Here is a 26,012-nt window from a genome sequence, read left to right as displayed (position 1 = left end):
ACACGCAACAACCTTCTACTCAGAATCATGTTCGAACTCGATACTTTTTTTCCGGACACCCTGTAGAGAACTTTGTCACCACAAATTACTGATGTTGTTTGATTATCTGTCTGTTTGTATATTATCATAGAAAATGATTATTAAAAATGCTATGCTTCTTTTTAGCAGTATTATTAGTATTTTCGTCAGGGTTATCTAGTTTTGATCAAAAACAGACTTTTTCAAGCCTGCATTATTCAGAAAATTGTTATAAAGAACACTAACCTTTCCGGTGTCAATTTCAAAACTTTTGATACACGTCTTTTCCAGTGTTGCAACTTTTCCGTCTGTAGACGGATACCCGTCCAGTTGAGATACAAATATATCATTTCCCTCTTGCCAGTAAGAGGGTTTTTGGTTCAAATGACCATCTAATCCTAAGGTTTCCGTCCATATTCACAAAACCTAGTTGCAACACTTTTTCACATAAAAACAAAAAATATAAAAGAACACAGATTTGACGGCCCAAATACTACGAGCGACTTAAAAGTATTTTTCGACTTTATGGACTCTAATTATTAGTGTTATTATTTTTGTCCATAACTTTCCAAGAATTTGTTGTATGGTAAAAACTTTGGTATCATTGGAAAGATATTCAAATGTGTATATTTGCCACTCATTTTCTTTTCAACTTTTTTTCAAGAAAGTAAAGAAAAATGAAGAAGAAAAAATTTAACCTTTTGTATAATAGCGCTATAATCACCATTTTCACAATAAATTCTTGTATGTGTGTATGTATGTATGTGTGTATGTATGTGTGTAAAATCCTCATAATTTATGTCAAATTTATGACTTGTATACTTGCATAAAAATTTCCGCTTTTTTGGAACACACTGTATTCAATGTTAAATGCAGTTTTAAAATTTCGGACAATAGGGAGCCATCATTTAGTCAAGCTTCTTTTCTCGTTACATTTCCTTGTGTTTTAATTATAAATATATTGGTGACGGCAATTTGTCAACATCTGCAATAAAGTTGAATAATTAATTGTAGGTTTTTGAACGAACTCGTCAATTAAGTGATATTTTCGGTTTGATTTATAAACTACTTCCTTATGGGTTGCGATACAGTGCATCGAAGAGATATATAAAGTAGAATAGTCATCTTTACTTGCTCTTAAAAAATGGAGAAAGCCGATGAACAGTGGGTGCATTTGAATTTTTAATTAATTGTCCAATTGAAATGTCTTTAGGATTTTAATTTTGGCCTTTTATTGTTGCCATGAGAGTTTTACTAACGATTTGTTGTCTCTTTTCGACTCTTGGTTATTTGGTTGCAGGTGAGAATATGGAATTGTATTGATTAAAGGTTACGAACTAATACCATCTTAGCTCCACATTTATGGCTGAAAATATCTAAAATATTATCCTACTTTAAAATTGAATGAAGTTAGGAGGCGCAATAACTTTTTCGAAAATCGACTCTTTGAGTCTCAAATTTTTTCTATTATCCTAAGTGCAAAATTCTATTTCAGGTTCATAAACTATTTCTATTTCTTTGACTCTTTAATTTGCTCAGCAGTCCAGTCATCCAAGCATGGTTTCCACCAACTCTCGCACTGGTGGAAGCCATGCTTTAAGCATATATTCTCAGGTTGTTCTTATTGTTCTGAGGTTGAGTCTCGTTGTATTTTGAATCTTGTAACCTCCAACAAGCAGTAATTTTGGACTATCGTTTGAATTTTTGATTGATGTAATGCTTTGTTCATAGCTTATATTTTCATTGTCAGACTGCCGGTCTTTTTATGCTGTTGCTAAAATAATTTTATTAATGGATGGAAAGCTTGAAGTATTTCGAACTTTTTTGCTGTTGTGTTCTTTGCAAAACCCAAGGCAAACTCGCTTGACCTTTATTATACGCTTCTGTTGTAATAGCTAACCCTTTAACTTTCGATAATTTTAAAAAAGGTCTTCATGTTAACATCCTAGCGACCAATATGATATTTGACTTCAATCTTCTAGGACATCAAGATAGCATCCCTCATCGAACGAACGTTGTATTCATTGTTGACACACATGCTTCAGAATCACATCTAACACAAGAGCTGGTCTCTCAAGTTCTCGACACCATCCCTTTAAAGAAATACCGTATCGGAATATATTCTACGAATGGGCTTTCACAAAAGATCTTGGAATTCCAAACTCGACAGTGCTCTGGTAGAGTATTCAGGTATTAGTGAACATCTTTAGCGCCTCGGCCCCGCGCAGCCATACGCACATACGCAATTTTATATACCTTATCGGGGAAAACTTCGTCGGGGAAAAGTGACGAAATTTTGGCCAAGTGACGAATATTTTTCCCCGACGAAAATTTTCCCCGGCCTTAATGCGTTTACCAACTAACAGCAAGTTACGAATATTTTTCCCCGACGAAAATTTTCTCCGACGAAAATTTTCCCCGACGAAGTTTTCCCCGATAAGGTATCATGAATAACAGATCTCGATAAATAATAATGTAAGGAGAATGAACCGTAGCCTGGTTATGATGCAATTCCAAAATAAACTAATTGAAGGTTCCTATATTTTCCCAGATAATCCAATATTGATGGTCCCTGAGGAAGATGAATAGGATGACTTCGATTTTGTTTTTCAAGATAGCTTGGTGATCTTTTGGACATATAGAAACTATATATAGGCAAACTCGTATCTTTACTGAACTGTAGATCCGATCTCCAAGCCCCTACTTTTTCAAAGATCTTATGTTAGATCTACCAGGGTATTTCTAAAGGAGAGGTCAGACTGAAGAATGGTTCAGGGATCTACGAGGAAGTTTAAGATCGTGTCTGAATAAATACACGGTTTGCTTTTGATTTAATAACACCAAAGTCATTTAAATTTGACTGAAAGTGAAACCAGTTAAGACAGATTGAATTTTGGAGATTTGCCAACATCAACAACAGTTTGGTCTGGGTTTTCATCAACTTTTAATTAAAAACTTGCAATTAATTAAACACGTGTATTGTTCTTCATAAGTTGAAGAATCAACAGACTCGTTATCACGCGATAATGAGGTTTTAACTATCCCCTTACCATCAATTGGAAAAAGTGTAGAGGTGATTAATTATTCTTGAATTGTGTCAATATTTTCGAAACCAAACGTTTCATCTCGAAAATGAGCTTCCTTGAACCCTCTTGACCACACAAAACTGGTCTCTGCTAATTGGAAACAAGACATCACGAGGAAGCTTTAATTAAGCGACCCTTCTTTATCCGCATCTGTGTACAAACAATGTAGTCAACTCTTTCTGATATGAAATTCTATTTCTGAAACTGTTGTTATTCTCAGCCTAAGCCTTCTTTGACAATTCCTTATTTTTGGAATCATTCTCAGCCTCATAAACGTGTCCCTTAAAAAAAACTGTATTAAAAAAACGGTAGTAGTTTCTGAAGTTAGCATGTTGTCCGTATATTTCGGAACCTTGGTAAATGATTTTTGGATCCCTGTTAAAGTTACAATCAGAGAGACAAGTTGTTTAAGTGGATCAATTTTATTGTAAACCGAATTTCAAACGATCCATAAGTTCAACCAACTAAACAGTTATACGAGGAAGTTCTCCATTGTAGCTCGTTCTTATACAATCTTTTTTTTTACATTCGCGAAGAAGTTATAGAATCGATATCCGCTTTTCTGATAAACTATGCAATATTCTGATAGCAATGAGTATTATAAAGTGAATATCATTTCCTGTGATAATATGCCATTGATTGCTGATGCATAGGAAACCATTCTTATACACGTCCCATTCTCACAGACAGTATATTTTTAGCCAGTGGGGGATAAAAAACGGACTGAAACTTGACGGGGATTAATATTCCCATGCTTTTATGTCTGGGGGTTTGAATTCCATTGTTTTCAAGTCAGAAAATTCAATGGGGATGGAAAAAATAGTACAATATTTTGCAGTGAGGATTTGCCGATCTGATCATTTTCAGCGGGGACAAAAATTAGAGCATAATTTTTCACTGGGGAAGATGTTTTGGCCAACTTTTCCAGTAGGAACGAGTTCCACCGGGTCTGTGAGAATGGGGTGTTCTTATGAATTTCCTGATCCTCCCAGTTGTACGTGATTGATGAAATATCTTTTGATGTGATAGCGTAATTTCACAGATATAATATTCTTTTACACACTACATAAGCTAACTGATCAAAGATTTCCCGTGGAAGCGTGTCCAGCCGAAGTCGGTTAGTCCGCTATGTTGTTTTCCAATTTACCTTAGATTTTCGAACGTTCGATTTTTAAAACACTGTCGACGACTTGAGTTGAAAACAAAGTAGCAGACTAGTCAGCTCTAAACCTGGACAAGCTTCATATATACGGGTAGCCCGACCCAGTCAAGTAGTCAGAGATCAGCTGTAATGTCAGAATATTTTTTGGTGTGATGGCGTAGATCAGGGACTCACCTGGGGGAGCTTTCTTTTCAGAAAGGAAATTGTGTGGATCCCCACACATCGACGATTGATGGATATTTTTTTACAGTTTGATAGGTTAAAAGCATTTATTTTAACGGGATGAATTTTTGCCGGAATTAAATTTCACGGATTTTGCGGATTTGGGTGTCATCTGCGAAATTAAATCCCAGTGGAAATTTGGGAAGGCCTCATCCGCAATTTTTTTTCCACGAATATTTATCTCATTAAAATAATCTTGACTTAAGGTGGTCATCTAGAAAAATCAGACAGAAAGTCGAAACAATCATATCTCCATAACTAAAAGTGATATAAATGAAACTTTCAAGTATTGCTTTATATAACCTTAAATCTTCTTAAAACTTACTTTTCCTTAAAATTGAAAATGATCATTTTTCATTTTTCAAAGTTTTTGTCTCTCCATCGCTTAATATCTATAAATTGCCTTAATTTTTACTAAACACCCCATGATAACCAGCCTTTTTGATAGATATAAACCCCCTGAATATCCGATATCATTAGGCACATGCTTTTGTAAAGCCGTTTAGTGCAGTCATCTTCTACATTAAGGAATTAGTTTAGAGGAGGAAGCATACAATTTGTTATGAAAAAAGAACTGCTCGTAAAACTTGTAATTTCTTTAGCGGAAATTATAATCGACGGCGATAAATTTCGCCATGAAAGCATTTCTTAATTTATTTATATACAAGCATTGCGTCATAACAGAATTCTTTCATATTTATGTTTCCTAGATTTAAAGTTCGACAATTCGAGGTAGTTTTGTTTCATTACAATTACAAAATGATATAAAAATTGAACACCATTTCCGACTTGTTTATATCATAATTGAGTATTGAAAATGATTTAACCCTTAGTTTTTTATTAAGGCAAATTAGGTCAAACTTTGGAATTGAGTAAAAATGGAATTCAGGTATTTTTTTATAACTTAATTCAATGCAAATCGCGAAACTTTTCTGAGAAATGTGTTTCACGAGTACTAAATATCGCGATTTCCACTTTCTGGAATTTTATTTCGCGATTCACTAAATTTGATATTTTTGTAAAAACCTGATGTCCCTAGGTTTCAGAGGGTTGTATTTTTAGCTGGTCGGTCTTTAGCAATAATAGTCGAATCTTGATTTATTAGTTTACATGCTTCTTCCGTTCACTTTAGATAATTATGAAAAGTAACTCCTCAAAAACGTGAGTTCACAAATTTAAATACATGGAAGACCACGAGATAATCACGTGATCTTAGAATAATAAAAATATACAAAGAAAGAAAAGATAAAAGATAATTATGCGAAATATGCTAATTATGAAAAATTATGTAATATATTTTACACTCCCCCCAAAATTTGTTTACCCAAATTTTTCAATAAGTCTCCGTTTCAATTGTCCATCTGCGGCAGCTTTACGTTTAGATCTAAGATTACTACTGACAAGCTTGATTTCGCTGGGTGCGCACTTATTTTCAGGTTCTGGCAAGGGCTGAGTCAAAGAGTCCGAGATAAAAGGTACTAATCTTTGCAATGGGCGGCTGCATGTTGTTCTGCGTCCTTCTTTCGATGTTGTCTGCAGCTTTGCACCTCTAACGAATCCATCATGTCCAATGACCAATTCTTTCACTTTTCCCATTCTCCAGCGGTTGCGTGGAAGGAGATCTTCTTTAAAAGCACGATGTCCCCGACAGAAATGTCCTGTTTTATGGATGAATTTTGTTTTCGGTACAAATTGAATTGTTTGAGATCACCGAGGTAACAAGTTGAAAAACGACGCCAAAAATGGTCAAGTAAAGAAGAAATATGTTTTAAACGTTTTTTCTTGTGTGTTGGAAAAGTGTGTCGAGTTTTGTTTAACTTCGCTTTCGATAAAATGTTTCTGCCATAAAGTAAATGAGAAGGTGTAAGCGGCTCGTCAATGTCATCTTCGTTCAAGTAACTGAGAGGGCGTGAGTTCAGTGTACCCTCGATTTCACATAAAAAGGTAGAAACTTCTTCAAAACTTAGAAGAGAATTTCCGAGGATTTTGCGTAGTGATGATTTCACGTTTCTTACTAAGCGTTCATAAAAACCACCCCACCAAGGGGCTAAAGCCAATATAAATTCTTGTTTGATGCCCTGTTTCAAGAAAAAAGTGCTTCACTTCGCGTGATTTGAAAGTTTTTGCATTATCATGAATTACCAGTTCAGGATAGGATAACCCTTCCGGGCGAAAAAACGAATGATTCCACGAATAAAAGACTCGTCACCCATGTCAGGCACTAATTCTAAATGCAACGCCCTACTAGTCGCGCAAGTCAGTAGCAAAAATATAGACCTTAGTAAAAGAGTTCTCACAACATTTTTCTTTGACGTATAAAGGTCCACAAAAATCCAAACCAGTGTGTTGAAAAGCAAAATCGCTTTCAAGTCTATAAGACGGAATATCTGCTGTAGGTGGAGGTAAAAAAGTTCTTTGGTTGAACCTCTTACATATCGTACATTTTCGAAGGATGTCTTTTACACGTTTTCTTCCTTTTGTTAGCCAATATCTTTGTCTCACGAATGCCAATGTTGTTTCAACTCCGTGATGTAACGTCCGTTCATGTGCATCTTCCACAATGAGTTGACTGAGGTGTCCGTCTCTCCTGATGATTGCTGGATGCGATTGATCGTAAGGTAGAGATGTGCCATAACGTCCTTTTAACCGTAAGATGCCGTTGTCGTCTTCATAAAGGTTCAACGATGTCTTCATTTTGTCAAAAGAAGCGTCTATCTTGATGAAGTATTGTTCTTCTTTGATGATTCGATCGTGTGCATCTTTGAATTCTTCTGGTGACAGAGTTTGATCCATATTTGGTGGTTTCTTTTTGCGAATTAGGTTGATAAATCGGAACACATAACCAACAACAGATATGAACTTTTTCAAAGAACCAAACGAGTAATGTCAACCACGTTAAATAAAAGAATTATTGCTTTTGTTCTCGACAACAGATGCTAAGGTTAGAGTTTTTAAATCACTTTTCCGCTTCTCCTTCATAACTTCCACCAGCATAGCTTGGTTATGACACTCAAAAGGCTCAGAATTCAAGGAAGAATTTAAAAGAAAACTTGGTCCTTTTTCCCACATTTCAGAATATGTTTCAAAAGGACGAGTAGGAAAATCAGATGGGTTCTCCTCACTCTTGACATGAAACCATTTGTCTCTATCAACCACTTTTCGTACTTTCACCGCTCTGTTCTCTACCCAAGGCTTCCAATCTTTCTCCTTACCTTTGATCCAACACAATGCAATCTCAGAATCCGACCAACACAACGTATCACTAATGTCAACCCTCCCATGAAAGGCTGTGAACGACATTGTGATAACAGATCAGACAAACAAAAGACATCCAAGGAGCTCTAACCTAGGAGTACCCAAACGTTTCAAAGGTGCTATCCTTGTCTTTCCAGCAACAAAATTCACCGAAACTCCACCTTCCGAAAACAAAATCTCAAAATAAACTACAGCACAATAAACCTCATCCGAACTATCAGAAAAACCACACAGTTGAACACTCACAAAATCAGTAGTAAGAACAAACCGTTGCAACTTCAAAGTACCAATATTCCTCAAAAGAGCAAGAAAATCAACCCAATACTTCTTTAATTCCTCAGATACATCATCATCCCATCCAACTTTACTCTTACAGAGCAACTGGAAGAGAAACTTGATCCTAGCCGTTACTGGCGAAATAAAACCCAAAGGGTCATAAAAGGAAGCAGAAACACTTAAAATGTTCCGCTTAGTCAACTTTAAACCTTCACACATCTCGAGAAACTTCTTAAAATCAAAGACAAAACAATCATCAACTACATCCCATTCAACTCCTAAAACCTTTTTCAAGCGGACAAACTCCGCATCCCCAATCAAAAGCTTTCTCAACTCAGGATCACTTGTCACCCACTCCCTTAACTCCATACCAGCATCCTTGATAATCTCAGATGTTCTCACAAAAAACTGTTCACCTTTCTCACCACTCTCAACACCGGATACAAGATCATCCACATAAAAATCATCCATAAGACGCTCAATCAACTCCTTGTCAGTCGACAAATACTTCTCCAGATGATGCTTGATAGTACCATTCAACAAAAAAGGGCTTGAAGTCATACCCATCACGACTCTTATAAAAACGAAAAAAAAAACCAGTTTAGGATCACCATCCGACTCAAAATCATACCACAAAAAACGAAGAAAATCACGATGCTCGTCAAAAACCTCAATGTTCAAAAAAGCTTTCTTAATATCCGCCAAAATAGCAACCTTGTTCAAACGAAAACGAATCAACATATCAAACACCTTCGACAACAAATTAGGACCAGAATACTGACACTCATTTAAAGAAGGACCATTTATACCACAAGAAGCATCAAAAACAGCACGGATCTTGGTTGTCTCTCTATCTTCCTTCACCACTGGCCTGTGAGGTAAGTAGTGAACTTTACCTACCTCTGCAGAAATCTCATTCTCGGGAACTTTCTCAATGATACCTTCTTTCTTATACTCTTCAAAAACCTCATTACCTCTTTACCAAGTCTGACTTTTCTAGTCTCTTCTTCAAGGAAACTAATCTCTTCTCAGAAGTCTTAAAATTGTCTGGAATAGTATCATGATCCGGCTTAAAAGGCAATTTCACTTGGTACCTCTCTCCAGTATGGACAATATCTTGCTCAAACTGGTGTACCACACAATCTTTCCTACCAATGTTCTCAACTTCCCAGAAACGATCCAAAGACTCCTTCAACTGTCGATCCGAATCACTTTCAACAGAACACCTAAAGTTCAAAAAACAATAACTATCCTCTTCACTTTTGACCTTTGCCTTAACCTTTCCACTCAAAACCCAACCAACGACCGTCTCCGACGACGCAACTGGACCTGACTTACCTGTTTTGGTCTTACCGGAGAAAAAGTCATGGTAAAAATCAATACCGACAAGAACACCTACTGGGCAATCGATTGAAACCGCATTAAAGGTATCCGCCAACTCTAAATCCATCAAATGATCGTATTTTGAACGATCAAAGACCTTGGATATCGAGCCACAAATCATCGGGACACAAAGTGCTTCAACAGCTGTGAAAGAGTTGCGGCCTTTGTGTTTAACCTTGATCGTGACAACATCCAAGAACTTGGGAAACTTTTTGTTGCTGTTGTCTCCCTCACCGAAAGTCTTGATGACTACTTTCTCTTTTCTTTCAGACTTCAACTGTAACTTATCTCTCAACGCTTGAGTCACGAAACTCCTTTGACTGCCACTGTCAAACAAAATCTTAGAAGAACTCCCCTGTCTCTTACACTTATCCTGAATATAAGCTGTAGCTGTCTGCAACAAAATAGACTCGCGTTCTGCTCTGGCTGACATAACAAGACCTTGCTGAATTTCTTCTAGTGACTCTCCGTCATCCTGATCTCTCTCTCTCTGTCTTCTCCACCTCGATCACCATTTCTGACTCTATTCTCTTGATCTCTTCCTCCACGATTTCTATCTCTATCTCTTTCTCGATTTCTCTCGTTCCTGTCTCCCTTTCCAAAACAAATTGCAATGTTATGCTTCCCATTGCAGTTTCTGCAAATATATTTTACTCTACACTCTCGCTTCTGATGACCTTTCTTCAAACAGAGAAAACATCTCCTATCTCTCCTCAACATGTCAGTCCTAGACTTGACATTAGTCACCTTTCTACAATTGTGAGATGCATGATCTTTACTACAGAAAACACACTTATCAGCTACATCCTCACTCATACCACCGAAAAGATTCCATGTGGTAGACTTACCTTTGGACGAAGGAGACGATGAAGATCCACCTAAGAATGAGGAACAATTCTCACTAGTTCTGATCTCCTTGTTCATATACTCAATCAACTTGTCTAAAGTCCAAACTTCATCCTCAAAACGTCTAGAAATGTGGAAAACTAACTCATCTGGTAGTCGCTCCTTCAAAATCGGAATCAAAAGACTACCATATGTGGAAGTTTCTACGTTCATAGACCTCAAATTTCTGACACAATTCTCCACATCACTAGCTAATTTCCTTAAACTTTCTGTCTCTAACATACTGTCAACCTTTCTTAATTTCAAAAGAGACTCCATGTAGGCTGAAATTAAAACTTGGTGATTCCCATACCTACCTTCCAAAAGTGACAGTGCTTCCTTGTAATTAGCAGCTGTTAAGGACAAACCAGAAACGAAATTCGACGCTTGACCCCCCAAATATCTCTTCAAATAAATAAACTTGTTAATATCACTTAAACTTTCGTCATCATCTACAGTTTTGCTAAACTGTTCAATGAAGCCTCTCCACTTCAAAACATCTCCTTTGAAAGTCGGCAATTCTAACTTTGGCAACCTACAAGACTTTGTCACTGACGAAGCAGAACTATTGGCTCTTTCAGGTACAGAATTAGAAACTTTCATGGTCTCAAGGTGAAGTTTCTCAAGTCGAAACTGAAGGTTAGCCAATATTTCGTACGTCGGCTTGACTGCTTCTATACTGTCAAGAACATCCCGCTGAATTTCCTCAGCGTCTAAACTGTTGGCAATCTCGTCATCTAAGGTACTTAGTCCTTCTCTAGAAGTCTCCATTCTCTGTTTCAAACTCACCATTTTAGCTTGCCCCAAATCTTCATTTACTAGCTCTCTATTCGCTTCTTCAATAATCTCTTTGAGACTAGTCCTGAAAGCCTCTCTCCTTGCTTTCTTCCTCGCAAGAGCAGCAGCCATAATAACTTATAAATTCTCCCAAATACCAAACTTTTAAAACGTCAAACTTTTACTCAATCAGATAAAAACGCAACAAAATTTTGTCAAAAAATCACCAATAAGTGCTTATAAAAAATTCGTAAAACACGCGTCAAAAGTTAAAAGTATGCAAAAAGACTCAAAAATATCACGTGATTAAATTTTCTCAAAATGTCCACTCGGCTCAAAAACAACCGGTAAAAATTTCACACACGAATGAAAATGGTAAAAACAATAAACAACAAAGTGGACAGTTGTGCTTGATATCAATTATAATCAAAGCTTCCGAAAAAGGAAAATTTTCACACCAAAATGTAGCACTCAAATAAAGACGGCTGAAAATTCAATTCATAAAATAAGCAAACAAAGCTTTTGGCAATTAAAAAAATTACTCACCAAAATGTCTCTCACTCAAAAGACAGCTGCCGAACCAATTCATCAAAAAACACGCTATGACAATTCCTTGTCAACACTAACTTGTGCACGAGGGCAACAAATAAAAACTTTAAAAATTCCGTAAATCACAAAAAAATGCATGAAGAAGAAACCAAATTTCAGCAACAACACTATCATTTAAAAAGAACTCTCCCGTACCACAGACGTTGAAAATTTATATGAGAAATACTTTTAAAATCCTTCGACTAATTTAAAAGAACGACTACTAAGCCAAGACCATCACAGCGAAAAAAAAAAGCGAAGAAGAAAATGTAAAAAATTTTGAAAAGAAAGACTCAATAAAAACAAAAGCAATAACCTTTACTTAGCCTATGGCCTTCAATACCGCTAAGACTCAAAGATTAATATCAAAACTGGTGAAGGAAACGCGATACCTCAACTCCTGACGTTTTTTCCAGTTTGATCTGCTTCCGTTCCAATGATCTTTAGATGGGTTCTGTATCAGCAAATCGGTGCGCCATGTAAAAACCTGATGTCCCTAGGTTTCAGAGGGTTGTATTTTTAGCTGGTCGGTCTTTAGCAATAATAGTCGAATCTTGATTTATTAGTTTACATGCTTCTTCCGTTCACTTTAGATAATTATGAAAAGTAACTCCTCAAAAACGTGAGTTCACAAATTTAAATACATGGAAGACCACGAGATAATCACGTGATCTTAGAATAATAAAAATATACAAAGAAAGAAAAGATAAAAGATAATTATGCGAAATATGCTAATTATGAAAAATTATGTAATATATTTTACAATTTTCAATAAAAATGGTTAAAACAAGAGAGAGACTGATTTTGCTTGAAACATGACGTATAAGGTGCATTTTCAGTCTTAAAATGAAAGCCGTGAAAATGTAATTTTTTCCTTTTTCTAATCTTCATTTTTGAACATTTTCAAGAGCGCTTTCCAATCTGAAAAAATTGTATCATGTACTTTTTCCTTGGAAAATACAAGAAATTGTATTGGTTGATTTTCCTTCAAAAATACAAGAAGGATTGTTTATCTTACCAAATAAAAGAAATGTGTTTTATCTAATTTTCCTTGGAAAATACAACAAATTGTTTGGAGTCATTTTCCTTGCAAAATACAGGAAATTGTTTTAATCAATGTTTCATTCGATAACAAGAAAATATTGTTGTTCATTTTCCTTGAAAAATACAAGAAATCATTTATTTTCAACTCTGAGACTTGAAACTATCAGTACTGAAAAATAATTTCACTACTTCAACAATCATATCAAGTAATCATTTAAATATTACTCATAAGTTAGACATACATTTTACCTCGATAATGACAGCGAGCGAAGCGAGCTTATTTATTATGTTAAAGAGTCGTCTCGGACGGCGCCGGGACGGCTAGTGAGTTATATTGTGTTAAGTCAAGTTAAGTCACGTCGAACCTTCTCACTAAAATAATCCTTTCGTTTCACCTTTAGAAAAACAAAACATCGAGTATCCGTCAACAAAGTCTTATCCGCAGTCTACAAAGATTTGACCTATTTCCGTAAAGATCGAAATGTTCTTGTTGCTTTGACGTCACGTCGATCGTCCATCCATCTGCGGAAAAGCCTAGATCATTTAGCACGAAGATTGCAGAGAAATGAAGCAAAATATGTTATTCAGTTGAAGAAATACCTTTCAGGGAAGGTGAAAAGTTTATTGTGGAAATCAACTGGCCATTCGTGGCGACATACCAACTTTTTAAGTCACGGTGTGAGAAATTTATTGAAAAGAATTTACGGCTTGTTTCATTTTACCAAAGGTGAGAACTCATTTCATACCCAGCAGGCACACAACGTTATTTTAGGCGTACAAACTTTCGCGAGCAGAAACTTTCGCGATTTTCGCGAATTTTGGCCCTTTTCGCGTAAGTAAATGTCTTTAAAAATTCTAGGAAGGGCCATTCGCGAAAGTTTATGCTCAATTCAATTCAGCATTGCGGACGAAGTAAAACTCAGAATAAAAACATACTGGTTTAAAATATTTCGCTCTCTCTTAGAGCATCTTCAGTTTTTTTTGAATAACAAAGACGTTTAACAATTATATTTAACGACGCTAGAACGGCATTACAATGACTTCTTCAGTTTTTGACGTCACGGAACATCTGGTACACTTCTTTCGCGTATCCGTGGCAGTCTTTGTTGAGACCTGATGGAGCCAGAGTTTGGAGTCTGCACATCCATTTATCTTCGGCTCGTTCTCTTTCTGCGGAGGATGAAAAGTCACACACCGTGTGGTAAATGCAAGCTATGCCCGAACATTGTCACCCAGTCAGAAATCACTCACAATGGTATCACTAAACGTGTAACCAATGGTGGTAGCTGCAAAACGAAGAACGTTGTGTATGCAGCCAGATGCAAGATCCATGACAAGTTGTACGTTGGTCACACAGGAGAAGCCTTGTCAACGCGTTTTTCAAAGCACCGCTACGACATTGGAAAGAGACCGAAAAATTCAGAGTTGGCAGAACATTTCCATCGCGACCACTCCTTTGCTGACCTTGAGGTGATGATCCTAGAAAGTGACTTTTCATCCTCCGCAGAAAAAGAACGAGCCGAAGATAAATGGATGTGCAGACTCCAAACTCTGGCTCCATCAGGTCTCAACAAAGACTGCCACGGATACGCGAAAGAAGTGTACCAGATGTTCCGTGACGTCAAAAACTGAAGAAGTCATTGTAATGCCGTTCTAGCGTCGTTAAATATAATTGTTAAACGTCTTTGTTATTCAAAAAAAACTGAAGATGCTCTAAGAGAGAGCGAAAGTTTATGCTCGCGAAAAATTCTTGACAAAATAGAAAATCTGTAAAACTTCAAACTTTGAATAAAATGTAACTTTTATGGTACTTTTTAGCCTGCTAAATGACTAATAAGTCAAAGGACAAATGTTTCAAGCCAATCCAAGAAGTATTTGTCTCTCTAAGCCATTTTTTCATGTGAAAATTCTCAATTTTACGTCTTGATTCGCGAAAGTTTATGCTCGCGAAAAATATTTTTCTGTTAAATTCGCGAAAGTAAATGTCGTGAATTTCGCGATTTTACGTCCTCGCGAAAGTTTCTGCTCGCGAAAGTTTGTACGCCTAAAGTATTTTCCAACGTTTATCTAACGTTCACAACGTCCATCTAACACCAGACTAACGTTCAATTAACGTTGTGTGCCATCCGAGTAGGATGATCCAGTTGAAGTCGTTTTTATAATTTCTTTTGGGTACACAATTCTTGTAGTTTTAAAGTCCCAAACAGGTATTAAAAGAAGTATTATGTTTGGTTACTTTTCTAGTCAACCTTCTATCATGCACCAACCCATCCAAAGCGAGATACGTTTATGACGAGTGCAACCGGCAATGTCAATGTGTGAACGGAAAACTGGTGAACTGCTATCGTGTCCGGAAACAATTCTCCGCGTTACCTCTGTCCGAAAGACTGCATTATATTCGGACGTACAAGTTTGCTGCTAACGATAAGAGATTCCAAAAGAAGTTTTACGAGATCGTGATTGTTCATCCGACGGTCAATTTCGATCGGTTGCATTCCCCAGAAGAACTCTTCCCTTTCCATAGAAAGTAAGTCAAACGAAACAAATTAAATATGTTGTTCTATGGACGAATCGGACAGATCGTTGGACGGTATGATAAGAATAAGTTTTCAGTAGGAATTTAGGGTCGGCAAAGTACTAAAAAATATTTGTTGAATCTTGTATGGATCTAAAATTAATCTATCTTTTAATTCATACTAAAAACAAGAATTGCTATGTGTGGTGGAGTGCATCCATAAGTTTCTACTAGTTTCCAGCTGACACACAGCGTTGTCTCGGCGTTTATATAACATTATTGAAACAACATTGTGTGTCAGCTTGGTTTGAAGTAATTTCTTACTTTTTTTTCATTATATAGATACGCACTAATGATGGAGAACTTATTACGGCAAGTAGATTGTCGGATTACTCTACCCTTTTGGAATTTCGCGTTACATTCAAAACACATCTACCAACGTTACCCTGGTTACCATATGTGGGACGCGCACGGTGGTTTCGGTAGTACCAAGACCAACCTCAAGGGAAAGTTTTGCATCAAAGACGGCCCTTTCCGATGGCCTGTGTTCAAACTCCCTCAGTTTTTCGTCAACAAAATCAATAACACGGAACGCCGGAACGGAGCGTGTCCGGATACAAATGCTAAGATTTATCAGAAATGTGATCGCAAATTACGGAAAGTATTCAACCCACGCTGTATCTTGCGTTCTGTGTCTCATAACGAAAAAACACCGTCTTATGAGAAAACCTACAGAATTCTTCATGATCCGAAAACCACCTTCGAGAAGTTCGAAGAATTCATCCGAGCAGATTGTCATGCCTCAGTACACGATAACCTAGGTAAATAAAGTTCTATGACTTAAAGCTCTCTCTCAGCCAATCACTACTCCCTTAAGGGGATTAATTTTCGCGGTAACTTATTTTCGCGAGACAATTTTTTCGCGAAATAATTTAATTTTCGCGGGACTTATTTTCGCGAAGACGGGAATTCTAAATTTTCGCGAGGATTAAATTTCGCGAGTTTCGCGAGAAATGGGCTTGTTTTTTGTTAAACAAAGGGAAATTATTTCTTAAAAACCCCTTAAAATTACGTTTCTCTAAAAACTTAATTTTCGCGAGGATTATATTTTGCGAATTTCGCGAATCGAAAGGTTTTTAAAATTTTCGCGTGGATTAATTTTCGCGAATTTCGGAAAAACTCGCGAAATTCGCGAAATATAATCCCCGCGAAAATTAATCCCCTTAAGGTAGTCAAACCGAATATCAAGTATCCTAAGAAATTGCAATTCGCTGGAGAAGGGTATAAGGATAATAATAATTTTGTATTCTTTTCCTAACATCGAACATTCAAAAACAATAAAAATTAGTCATTAATCGATGAACCTCATGATTGAAATGCGCAAATATATTTCTCTTTCTTCTAGGTGGTGATTTTGGCTACGGCTTCTCTAGTCTGTTACCAGAGTTCTTTCTTCTCCATTCCATGATTGACGGTCTGTGGGCGTTCTATCAAAAGCGATTTCCAAAACATAGTAAAAAATGGTTGCATGATAAGAAGAGGCGGATCGTTGGATATCATACACCACGGTTCTGGTATGTTGATATCCACAATATTGAAAGGTGTGGTTTAAAAATCAAATACACCAATTTATTTCCCAAGAAAGTTAACATGAAGAAAATACATCATCATCATCATCAGCATCATAAATTCAAATATCATAATGGCGGTAATAGCTACGATATGTCAGATCAGATCTTGTCTGAAGGTCTAGAAGATAATCTTTATGACGGAGAACAGGACTATATGAACAAGGAGGATTTAAACCAAGATTTATTTGATGATTTTGATTGAATTTATTTTTAGTAGAGCAATCAGTAGAATCTTTTGAAAATAGACGACATTGTCTTGTTAGATCCGACTGACATTTCAACGCGTGGAGATAAGTCTGCGAGTACTTTCGAACGTTAGTCTTGATAAGGGTAAATTTAATACAGTTATAATATAAAAAGCTATTCATCAAAAGGAAACCCTTGTTACTTTCTCGTCTTATGGGGGTTAATTTGTTTTGTTTTGGGTTTTTGTATATTACCATTTTTATTGAATTTTTTGTTACTAGAAAATATTAAATGCATGCAAGAATAATATATTTTACGGAGAATTTCGAGGGAGGCTCAGAATTAATTAAATCAAGCGCATTGTGGTACTTCCCCCCTTTTGAATGTAAATCCTTACCCTGAGTATTAGAGGTCGAGTTTTCAAAGAATATATCAACCTCTGAAGACCAATAATAGAAATTTTATCGCGCATGTGTCAATCTAATTACTGTAGAAAGAATCAAAGATGAAAAGCAAATATTAACATATTAATCTAATCACTGTAGAAAGAATCAAAGATGAAAAGCAAATATTAACATATTAATCTAATCACTGTAGAAAGAAACAAATCTCAGTTTTGACGTCGTCTTCGGGACGAACACGGTTAAGGAAGAGTACAATAGTTTTAAATGATATGAATCCCTCGAGAATCATAACGTTTATTTTCAAAGACTTTCCTGGATTTAAAATTTGTCGATGTGATATTAAATCTAGATAAAATCGCATAAAATTAGCCATTTCCTTTTAAGATTTACTTCACGTCCTCATTCAAGTCGCCGTCCTAGATGCTTAATCCTTTAAGTGCTAATGTCGTATATATCAGACATGGGCTATGTAGGAGGGCGAAGACCTCCTGTAATGCGTAGTTTGAATTAGAAATCGTCATTTTTGGTCTAACTCGTAGGGAATCGGATTGGGCTTCATGGTCAAGCAAAAAAAAAATCAAAAGTGAGTCTTTTAAAGCTAAAAAGTCAAATAAATGCAAAAATTTGACAAAAATCCACTTTTTTTAAAATTTTAACCGTTTTTTTACCATTTTTGGTCAACGAGTGATCCAAGAACCTCCAAATTTGGCCTTGATTAACTTGATTCTGTCCTCCAGCGAACTAGTTTGAAGTTTAACCACTCGGCACCTTTCTATCATTCAGTCAGGTTTCCTGAATGAGATGAGAGAGAACAAAATCTTCATTTGCAGGGCTGAAATACAGATTTGAAAGTGTAGTAAGGTGGAGTTCCGAAACAAAAATCTCTGAAAGGTTTGTCACTACTTTAGATCTCTTTTACAAACGACTGATAACATCATGGCAATTATAATACGTTATCATAGGTGATCGTCATTGTTTGATGATTAAAGATTGAGATAAAATTTTATGTTGACTAGTATGTAAACGGACGAGCATTTCGATATGCCCATTGACAAAATTATAAAATTTACTGTATTCCTATTCCTAGGTTGAACAGAGATGGAGAGATGTGCAAGGAGAGGAAACCTGTTTTCTCAGTCACACATCTCTCCATTAAATTCTAATTCTTGCCCTTAAGGGCAAGGGTGTAAAATTCACCAATAAAAATATTTGAGGTTTCGTAAACAACTTCGATTTTAATGATAGCTTCTTTTTGATGATAAGAAATGATGGATTAAACAAATGACAAACATTATCCCCACAACAGATGTTGTGGTTTCGAACTTGGTGAACGGTCGTATGTCTTCCATAAAGATACTTTTACGCATTAAGTTTTGTAAAACCTTGAGAAAGATTTCTTCAATCCCAGGTTAATAAAATCTTAGGTTACAGTTTTTTAGCTTGGCAGCATAATGCACAGTTACTCAATGTGGGTAGTAGAACCTAGTACCTCCTAGAAGGGGTTCCAAGGTTTTATTTGAGGGGGAGGCGTTTATTGAATGGTATGGTTGCTTTTAAAGAAGGCCTTTATTTGAAGTATTACGGTAAATGAATAAAATGGATACGATTTTCATTCCAGTTTGGTTTCAAAAAAAGTCTTTTGGTAGGGGGTGTTAAAAAAAAGTTTAATCAGGAGTTTAGGTATTGCTCTGCGGGTATGATATCTGATATCTCTAGGTACGCCTCTGTCTTGGATGGCTTTAAGTGTTTCACGTTATTAGTGCCCCCCCCAAAAAAAAAATCGGTCGCTTGGGGGGGAGGGCGCCGAAATACAAAGGGCGCAAAAAACGCCTCTAATTACTAATTTCGGCGCCCCTCTGCTCTTTAAAACCTTAGATATGACAGTTTTCGGCCAAAAAGAAAGAGAAAATACCCCTCAAAAATCCTGCTCACTTATTCGCTCGCTTCATCCTTTAAAAAATATTTACTTTTCATTGGGGGGGGGAGAGGGCCAAAATCAAAATCTTTTAAAATTACCTTCCCAGTTTGTCCGAATTTTAGTAAACCCACCACGCTACTGGGGGCCAGCGACGCAAAGAAAATCAATTAAAACATCTATTTTCGAGGCTGATTGAATTCTAATTTTTCTAACAGGTGAGCCAGTATTTTGATATTTTGTTAACTACTGACGCTGACGTTAAGGCGGATGGCATTTTGTCAAATCGATATGTGAGTGGTCCCTAAGCCTAAATATTAGAATATTCTTAATATACATCTAAAAAAAAATTAAAAAGGTTTTTGCTGTTTTCATAGCATGCTATCGGTGATCACCAGTTCTTTGGTTTAATCTGTTGCTAATATTAGGATGCTCTTAATTTTATCATTTTGTTAGTATTTTTGTGCGATTTACGTACCTTAAAGGAAGAAATTTTGGATGATGTTTCAGGTCCATCAAGGCATCAAATGTTTTTAGCTTGTTCTTAATATTTTGGCCATCGAATCCACACCCAAAAAACAAATGTTACGTTATCCCTGGTTTGATCCCTTCTTGGCAAATGATGAAGATATACAAGTTAAAACAAAATCTTTTACAGTATCTGTTGCAAGCTGAAACTCATGCTCTTTTCATGCCCTTTCGAAGAGAGATAGAGATTACGTAAAAGGTTGGATGAAAAAATTCATCTATAAATAATCCTTCGCTATAGCAACATGCTTTTTTTAAAGGTATACAATTCTATAATAGTGTTTATGATTTTAGAAAAGGAAAAATGAGAAAACGTGCAAACACTTGGTGTGGACAATTAGCGTTACCACCAGCAAGAGTTCGTTCGAGGTCGGTGAGCCCAAAAGCAGCACAAATGGAAGGTAAGCAACTGTTTCGTTAACTTCATCTCATGCACTGAACCTTAAAATAACGACTGGAAAGACACATCAATAGCTTTTCCGTCCAAAAGTGAAGCCAGTATCAAGATGGCAGACATTTGAGTCTGTTAAATGACGCGCCTTACGCGCCCACGCGCCTTACGCGCCTTACGCACCAACGCGCCTTACGCGCTCACGCGCCTGAATTTTGACGCGCCCTCTTACGCGCCTTATTATCAACGTGCCCTAAATTTTTGACGTGCCTTACAGTATTACTACTATAAATTTTTGTAAATTTTGACGTAATTTTCATTGCCCCCCGGCACGTGAAAGGCGAATGTTCTACTGCAAAAAATTATTCAGAAAAAAAGACGACAACACGGCGGTTCATTTCATTTTTTTTGATTTCTAATCCAAATTTTTTAGCATTCTCTATGAGACAGAAGTGATTTTATTTCTTTATCATTTATCATATTTATCAAAAACACTTCGTAAAAATTTATTTATAGACTCAATGACACATGGTTTTATCATAATATTTCATTTTCTGGTTGAATTCTCAGTGTGTTATTTTCTTGCGAGTTCATACTTAATTGATTATGCCTTATTATTTTCCACATTTTAGCTAAATTGTGCTTTTAAGCGTTATGCTTATAAATAAATAAGAGTGTAACGGTAGGGCGATTACTCAGGCTAAAAGTAGCATTCCTTATTAAATTATCATAAATTCAGGGCTATGGGGGCATTTATAGCGATAGTTAATGCTGCTTACCATGCATCTTTAAATCAATAGTTTTAAAAGTATGCTTACGCATCAGCCCTATCTGACCAATAATAATGTAATGCCTATGTATACATATTCTACCATTCTTCAAAAAGAAGTAAACTATTTTTGACAAAAGCTTCGGCATCACATAATTAAAGAAAAATTGTTAGGAATTATAGGAGATTCAGATTGAAGGAAACTAATTGAAAGTTTTGTTACGAAAATGATGTTTGTAAAAACAAGTATGCTATGTTTGATTTATGAAAAAAGTTATTACCGAAAGCCAAATTCCCTTAAATCAAAAGTTATTGATTGGTTTCTTATAAAGACGATGCTTAAAAGAAAAATAGATATGCTCACGTTAAGCACAATTCTTTCCTGGCTTTGCTAAAGGACTAATTACCGAAAGTCTAATTCCCTCAAATCAAAAGTTATTGATTGGTTTCTTATAAAGACGATGCTTATAAGAAAAATAAATATGCCCACGTTAAGCACAGTCCCTTACTTGCTTTGAAAATACTGCTTACCGAAAGCCTAATCCCCTCAAATCAAAAGTTATTGATTGGTTTCTTATTAGCCAAATTCTGGAGCCGCTCGCTGCGCTGCAGTTGATGTGCGTGTCGGGACAAAAATCGAGGCGGAAGCCATTTTGTTTACATTTTTGGCTGGGGAAGCACTGCAAAACAGTGCTTTTTGAGTAGATTTGGTGATTCTTGGGAAGAAAGAAGAAGAATACTACTTGGAACCAACATCAAATGTATTGGAATAGACTTCTATCATACATTGGAATAAAAGACAATACTTTTTGAACATAATGAATGTGTGAAACTTGCTTTTAAGAAAAATGAATATGCTGACATAAAACACAATTCCTTACTTGCTTTGAAAAGAACTAATAGCGAGGTTAAATATCGGTTTTGCTCTAGAACACGTTTCCGTTCAGTTTCTCGTTCTAGAGCAAATCCGATATTTTTGCCCGGGGTATGTCTGCCTAGCTTTCGGGTTAGCCTGTAGAAAAGTGCCGTAGCGCGAACGAAGGCTTCAAAAATTCGTCCGTCGTCCTGAGTTATCTACTGATACTTAACCTCAGGGCGCGTCGGTAATAAGGCAAGTAAGTAAGGCGCGTCAAAAATTTAGGGCACATCGATAATAAGGCGCGTAAGAAGGTGCGTCAAAACTTAAAGGCGCGTCGAAATTCAGGCGCGTCATTTAACAGACTCCAGACATTTCCCATTATTGCTTTTTCAAAGTGCTCGTTTTGATGGCAACCATACAGACGAATAAAAAGTATAACTGTATGTTTAATGATGTGAAAATAAAGCACAGTTAACGTATGAGAAAAATAGGGAGACAAAAAAAGTTCTTGCAATTTCTTTTTATAAGAATATCCAAAATTTTTGAAGTCTTCGGATGTTCAAACTTTTAGAGTTTTAAGCCTAAAAATGTTCTTAACATATTCTTATTTTCACCATTTTGTGGGTATTTTTGTTATAAAAAAACTTGTATACAACCAAAGTCTACTTCCTAATGGCTTTATCTTTAATAATGAACTTTTAGCGCAGAGTCTGATTCATAAGCCTCTTCTTTCTCGTTGAATCTCAAGAGAGACTACTGCATCAGATCATTTGGACCCCCTACACAAAAAATGCATAAGCATCTCTGAAGTGATAAAAATAAAGTTGACTTTCTTTAATTCGATCTTTAAACGACCTAGAATTTTCTTCGAATTAGAGAAATATTCAAAATATAGAGATTGTTCTACACTATTCTAAAGCTGAGGGGCCCAATATTTTTGTTCGAATTATAGAAAGATTCGAATAGTAGAGATTCGAATTAGAGAGTTAACTGTAAGTACCTTGACATTTCATTCCAATTAGAATAATACACTTTTATACTCATTGCCAAAGAGGAAAATAGTTTCAAAGCAATTGGTCAATTTGTTCATGAGATATAGCAAATTATATCATACATGGAAAGATATTCTCCTTAACAAATCCTTACAAAGGGTAAAAAGTACCCCTAAACTCGGGCCCAGTATGACAAATTGACCAGGAGTTAGCGTTGGGGACCGACCATTTCTTAAACTAGGATATAGTTGAGGATTCCAAAAATATATAGTGTATCCTGTAGAATCTTGGGTTAAGCAAAAGTGGTTATTTAAGGAGATATAGGATTTGCCGGCTCCCAGACTAGTAATGCAGAATCTAATTATCCCATTAGCATTTAACTTATTTTTACTGGTGGGTCGTCACTGAAACAGGGGTTTTGCAGTTTCTTGGAAAAAAACATCGTGAAGGTTGTCGGATGTTGCACTTCTGCTTTAAACAATTACTTAACAATAAAGATATCGAACAAATAAAATCTTGATTGGTCAAATGCTATAACTAATACACGTTACTAAATAAGAACATCCAAAATTTTTGAAGGTTTTTAGAAGTTTTAAGCCTAAAATTCTTTATTATTTTCATTTCCCTAAGGCTAAGAAATCGGGCGTTTTAGAGTCCACAAAGCCTTAAGAATGTTCTTAACTTGTTCTTGATATGCCATCGAAGCATTATGTTCTTATATAGCGTGTTCTTATAAAAAACGTGTACAATAATTGGAGATCTTAGGTTATCTATAGCAATATCTAAACTTGTGTGTGGGAGATTTCTGCCATTATTGCCATTGCATTAATCATAAGAATTTTGTGAGATAGTCTTTGGATCTTAGGGTAGAAATCAAATGATCAATTGATTTTGAGCGTCCCCTTAATATGTTTGTTTGTAGATAAAGGATTTTTATTAATCAACCGATTCAAACTTATCTTAAGGACAATAACATATGAAAGTGTTTGACTTTGCATCGATGATCAAAGAATCCCTCGGGAGATTGTTTAAAAAGGTTATTGTCTCCTGATAATACAAGGTTTTCGAAATGACGGGTATGTGTATCGTCCGATATTTGGAATCCTTGAACCTTTATCTGATATTCCGATAGCGGATTGACGGCCGCCCAGACAGAAGTTCTCAAGGAGCGGGTCAATTTCTTCCAGGAGAGGAATATAGTCGACTTCCATTTGTGAAAAACCTGAAAAAAAATTTCCGAAAAAGAGAACTGGGCTGCTAGAGCTTTCTTAAACTCCAATCAATCAGTGACACTTGCTGACACGAAAAGTATATTTGTCCTCCGACCAAAATCAAAATAAGAAATTAATCTAACAAATCCACTTAACTCGATACGATCAAGAAAGAATTTAATGGTTTTTCTACCTGGTAATATTTCATTTATAATTATCTTGGATCTCAGATTTTTCTGAGTTCGTCATAAGTAAGAGCACCCACCTTTACAGTGCGAACATGCACACGTCAATAAGTAGTTTATCAAAAGGAGATTATACATCGAAATGGTCGGATAAATAGTACATTAAAAGTGGATTAAGGACAAAACGGTGATCGAATGACAATGCTTAGAGATTTGATCAGAAGGTTTGCTTTAATTAGCCATGAAAGACCTTTAATTATTCACTTGCTTGTTATGTCTTTAGCTTACTTTTCTTTATGGCTGAGATTTTTAATATATAATTGATTGGAGTGAAGCTATACTTGATTGTAAATCTGATTTTCGTCATTGGCAAGTGGAGTGTTCCTAGTTGTCCCTTCTCGGTTTTATACACAGTGGATAGCTTATTCAAAGAAAGTTCTTTCTTATGAACCGAATAATTTCTGATTGATTCATTCGTTTAAGATGACAAGACAAAAAGTCAAACTGAGTGAAAACGGTTGGATCTTTTTGGATGTTTTTTCTTGTTGTTTGATTGATGGGGATAAATTCTTTATTGGATTCATAGTTCAAAAAACTTAGGATTTTATTGTCAATGGCTTTCTCTTTTTGTTAAACTTCTCAAATGAAAAAAGGGTTGATTTTTAGATTTGGTCATTTTTTAGGGTCTGAGTTGAAAATGTTTTGTGTTTGAAAAGTGACAATGGAAATTTGTTGTTTGGCCTGATTCAGTTTCGGCTACTGTAAATTTCGAAGTTTTTCTGTTAAAGCTTTTCTGTTAAAGTTTGGTAAGCATTGATTATAAAGTCCATTCACTTTAAGTGTGCACTGAAGTTTGTTTTCTTTGCCACTTTCAAACAATGTTTCCAATGTAACAAATTACATACCGTTGAAAGATAATTCAGAGCACTGTAAATTTTTAGAATAATTATTCAATTCATAACTCGAGATTTCCATTACTCAAACAAATGAAGTGTGTGTTCGAGTTATGGAGACTCAACTGGTGTGAGGGTCCTGGACACCGAAATATCGACAGTTTTTCACAAAATCACCGCAATACCGACACATTTTTTACGAAATACCGACACCGACATTTTTCAAGCAGTCGAGGAAAGTTGACTTTCATTTCCAAGTAGAAAAAAAAATGTCTTGAAAGAGGTTTATTAAAGATGAAACGAGGCACTCGTGAGTTTTACAGAGGAGAGATTTTTAAGAAATAGCCCTTGATTTAGCACCGCTTCTCCGACGTTTTAAGCAAAATTACCGCATCATAGATTGAAAATTTAACATTTTCCGTCCCCGAAAAGCATCTCAAACACTGAAACCGTGACACATCTTTTGTTGAACACCAAAATATCGACGCAAAAAAGGTCAATACCGACACACCGACAAATTGGTACGCACCCCCCCCTGCCAACTGTAGAATTGAAAAAGGAAGGTTATAAAGTTCAAATTCTCCAAATTACATAAATTGTCATTATATATCTTTGTTTATAACTATAATAACTCTTGAAATAAAAAGATCTAAAATTTCAGATTGAGAGGTTCTTTTACCGTTCGAGTATATAAATCAAAGGAACGGGGTGGTTTTCAGGATCAGCGAAATGTATATGTTGGCAGGAATATGGAAATCCTAAAAAGGGTTAAGGATTGATCATAAAGTCTGTGATTTTGTTTATGATACTGATAATATAATGATCTACTTTCCTATG

At 35.9% G+C, this 26,012-nt stretch overlaps 1 protein-coding gene across 1 annotated transcript; it reads left to right on the top strand.

Moving 5' to 3' along the window:
* Positions 1-1,080: 1,080 nt before the first annotated feature.
* Positions 1,081-17,111, top strand: LOC136820795 (uncharacterized). Its single transcript, XM_067077021.1, has 6 exons — positions 1,081-1,318; positions 2,001-2,208; positions 13,098-13,423; positions 14,941-15,223; positions 15,554-16,032; positions 16,617-17,111. The coding sequence occupies exons 1-6, from the start codon at positions 1,261-1,263 to the stop codon at positions 17,042-17,044; spliced, it is 1,782 nt and encodes a 593-aa protein (XP_066933122.1). The 5' UTR covers positions 1,081-1,260; the 3' UTR covers positions 17,045-17,111.
* The last annotated feature ends 8,901 nt before the right edge of the window (positions 17,112-26,012 follow it).

The sequence above is a fragment of the Clytia hemisphaerica genome, unplaced genomic scaffold (genome assembly GCF_902728285.1).
Source record: "Clytia hemisphaerica strain Z4C2 unplaced genomic scaffold, Clytia hemisphaerica genome assembly, whole genome shotgun sequence".
Lineage (NCBI taxonomy): Eukaryota > Metazoa > Cnidaria > Hydrozoa > Leptothecata > Clytiidae > Clytia > Clytia hemisphaerica.
Note: the sequence above shows the minus strand (reverse complement) of the source record. Positions and strands in the feature narration are given on the sequence as shown.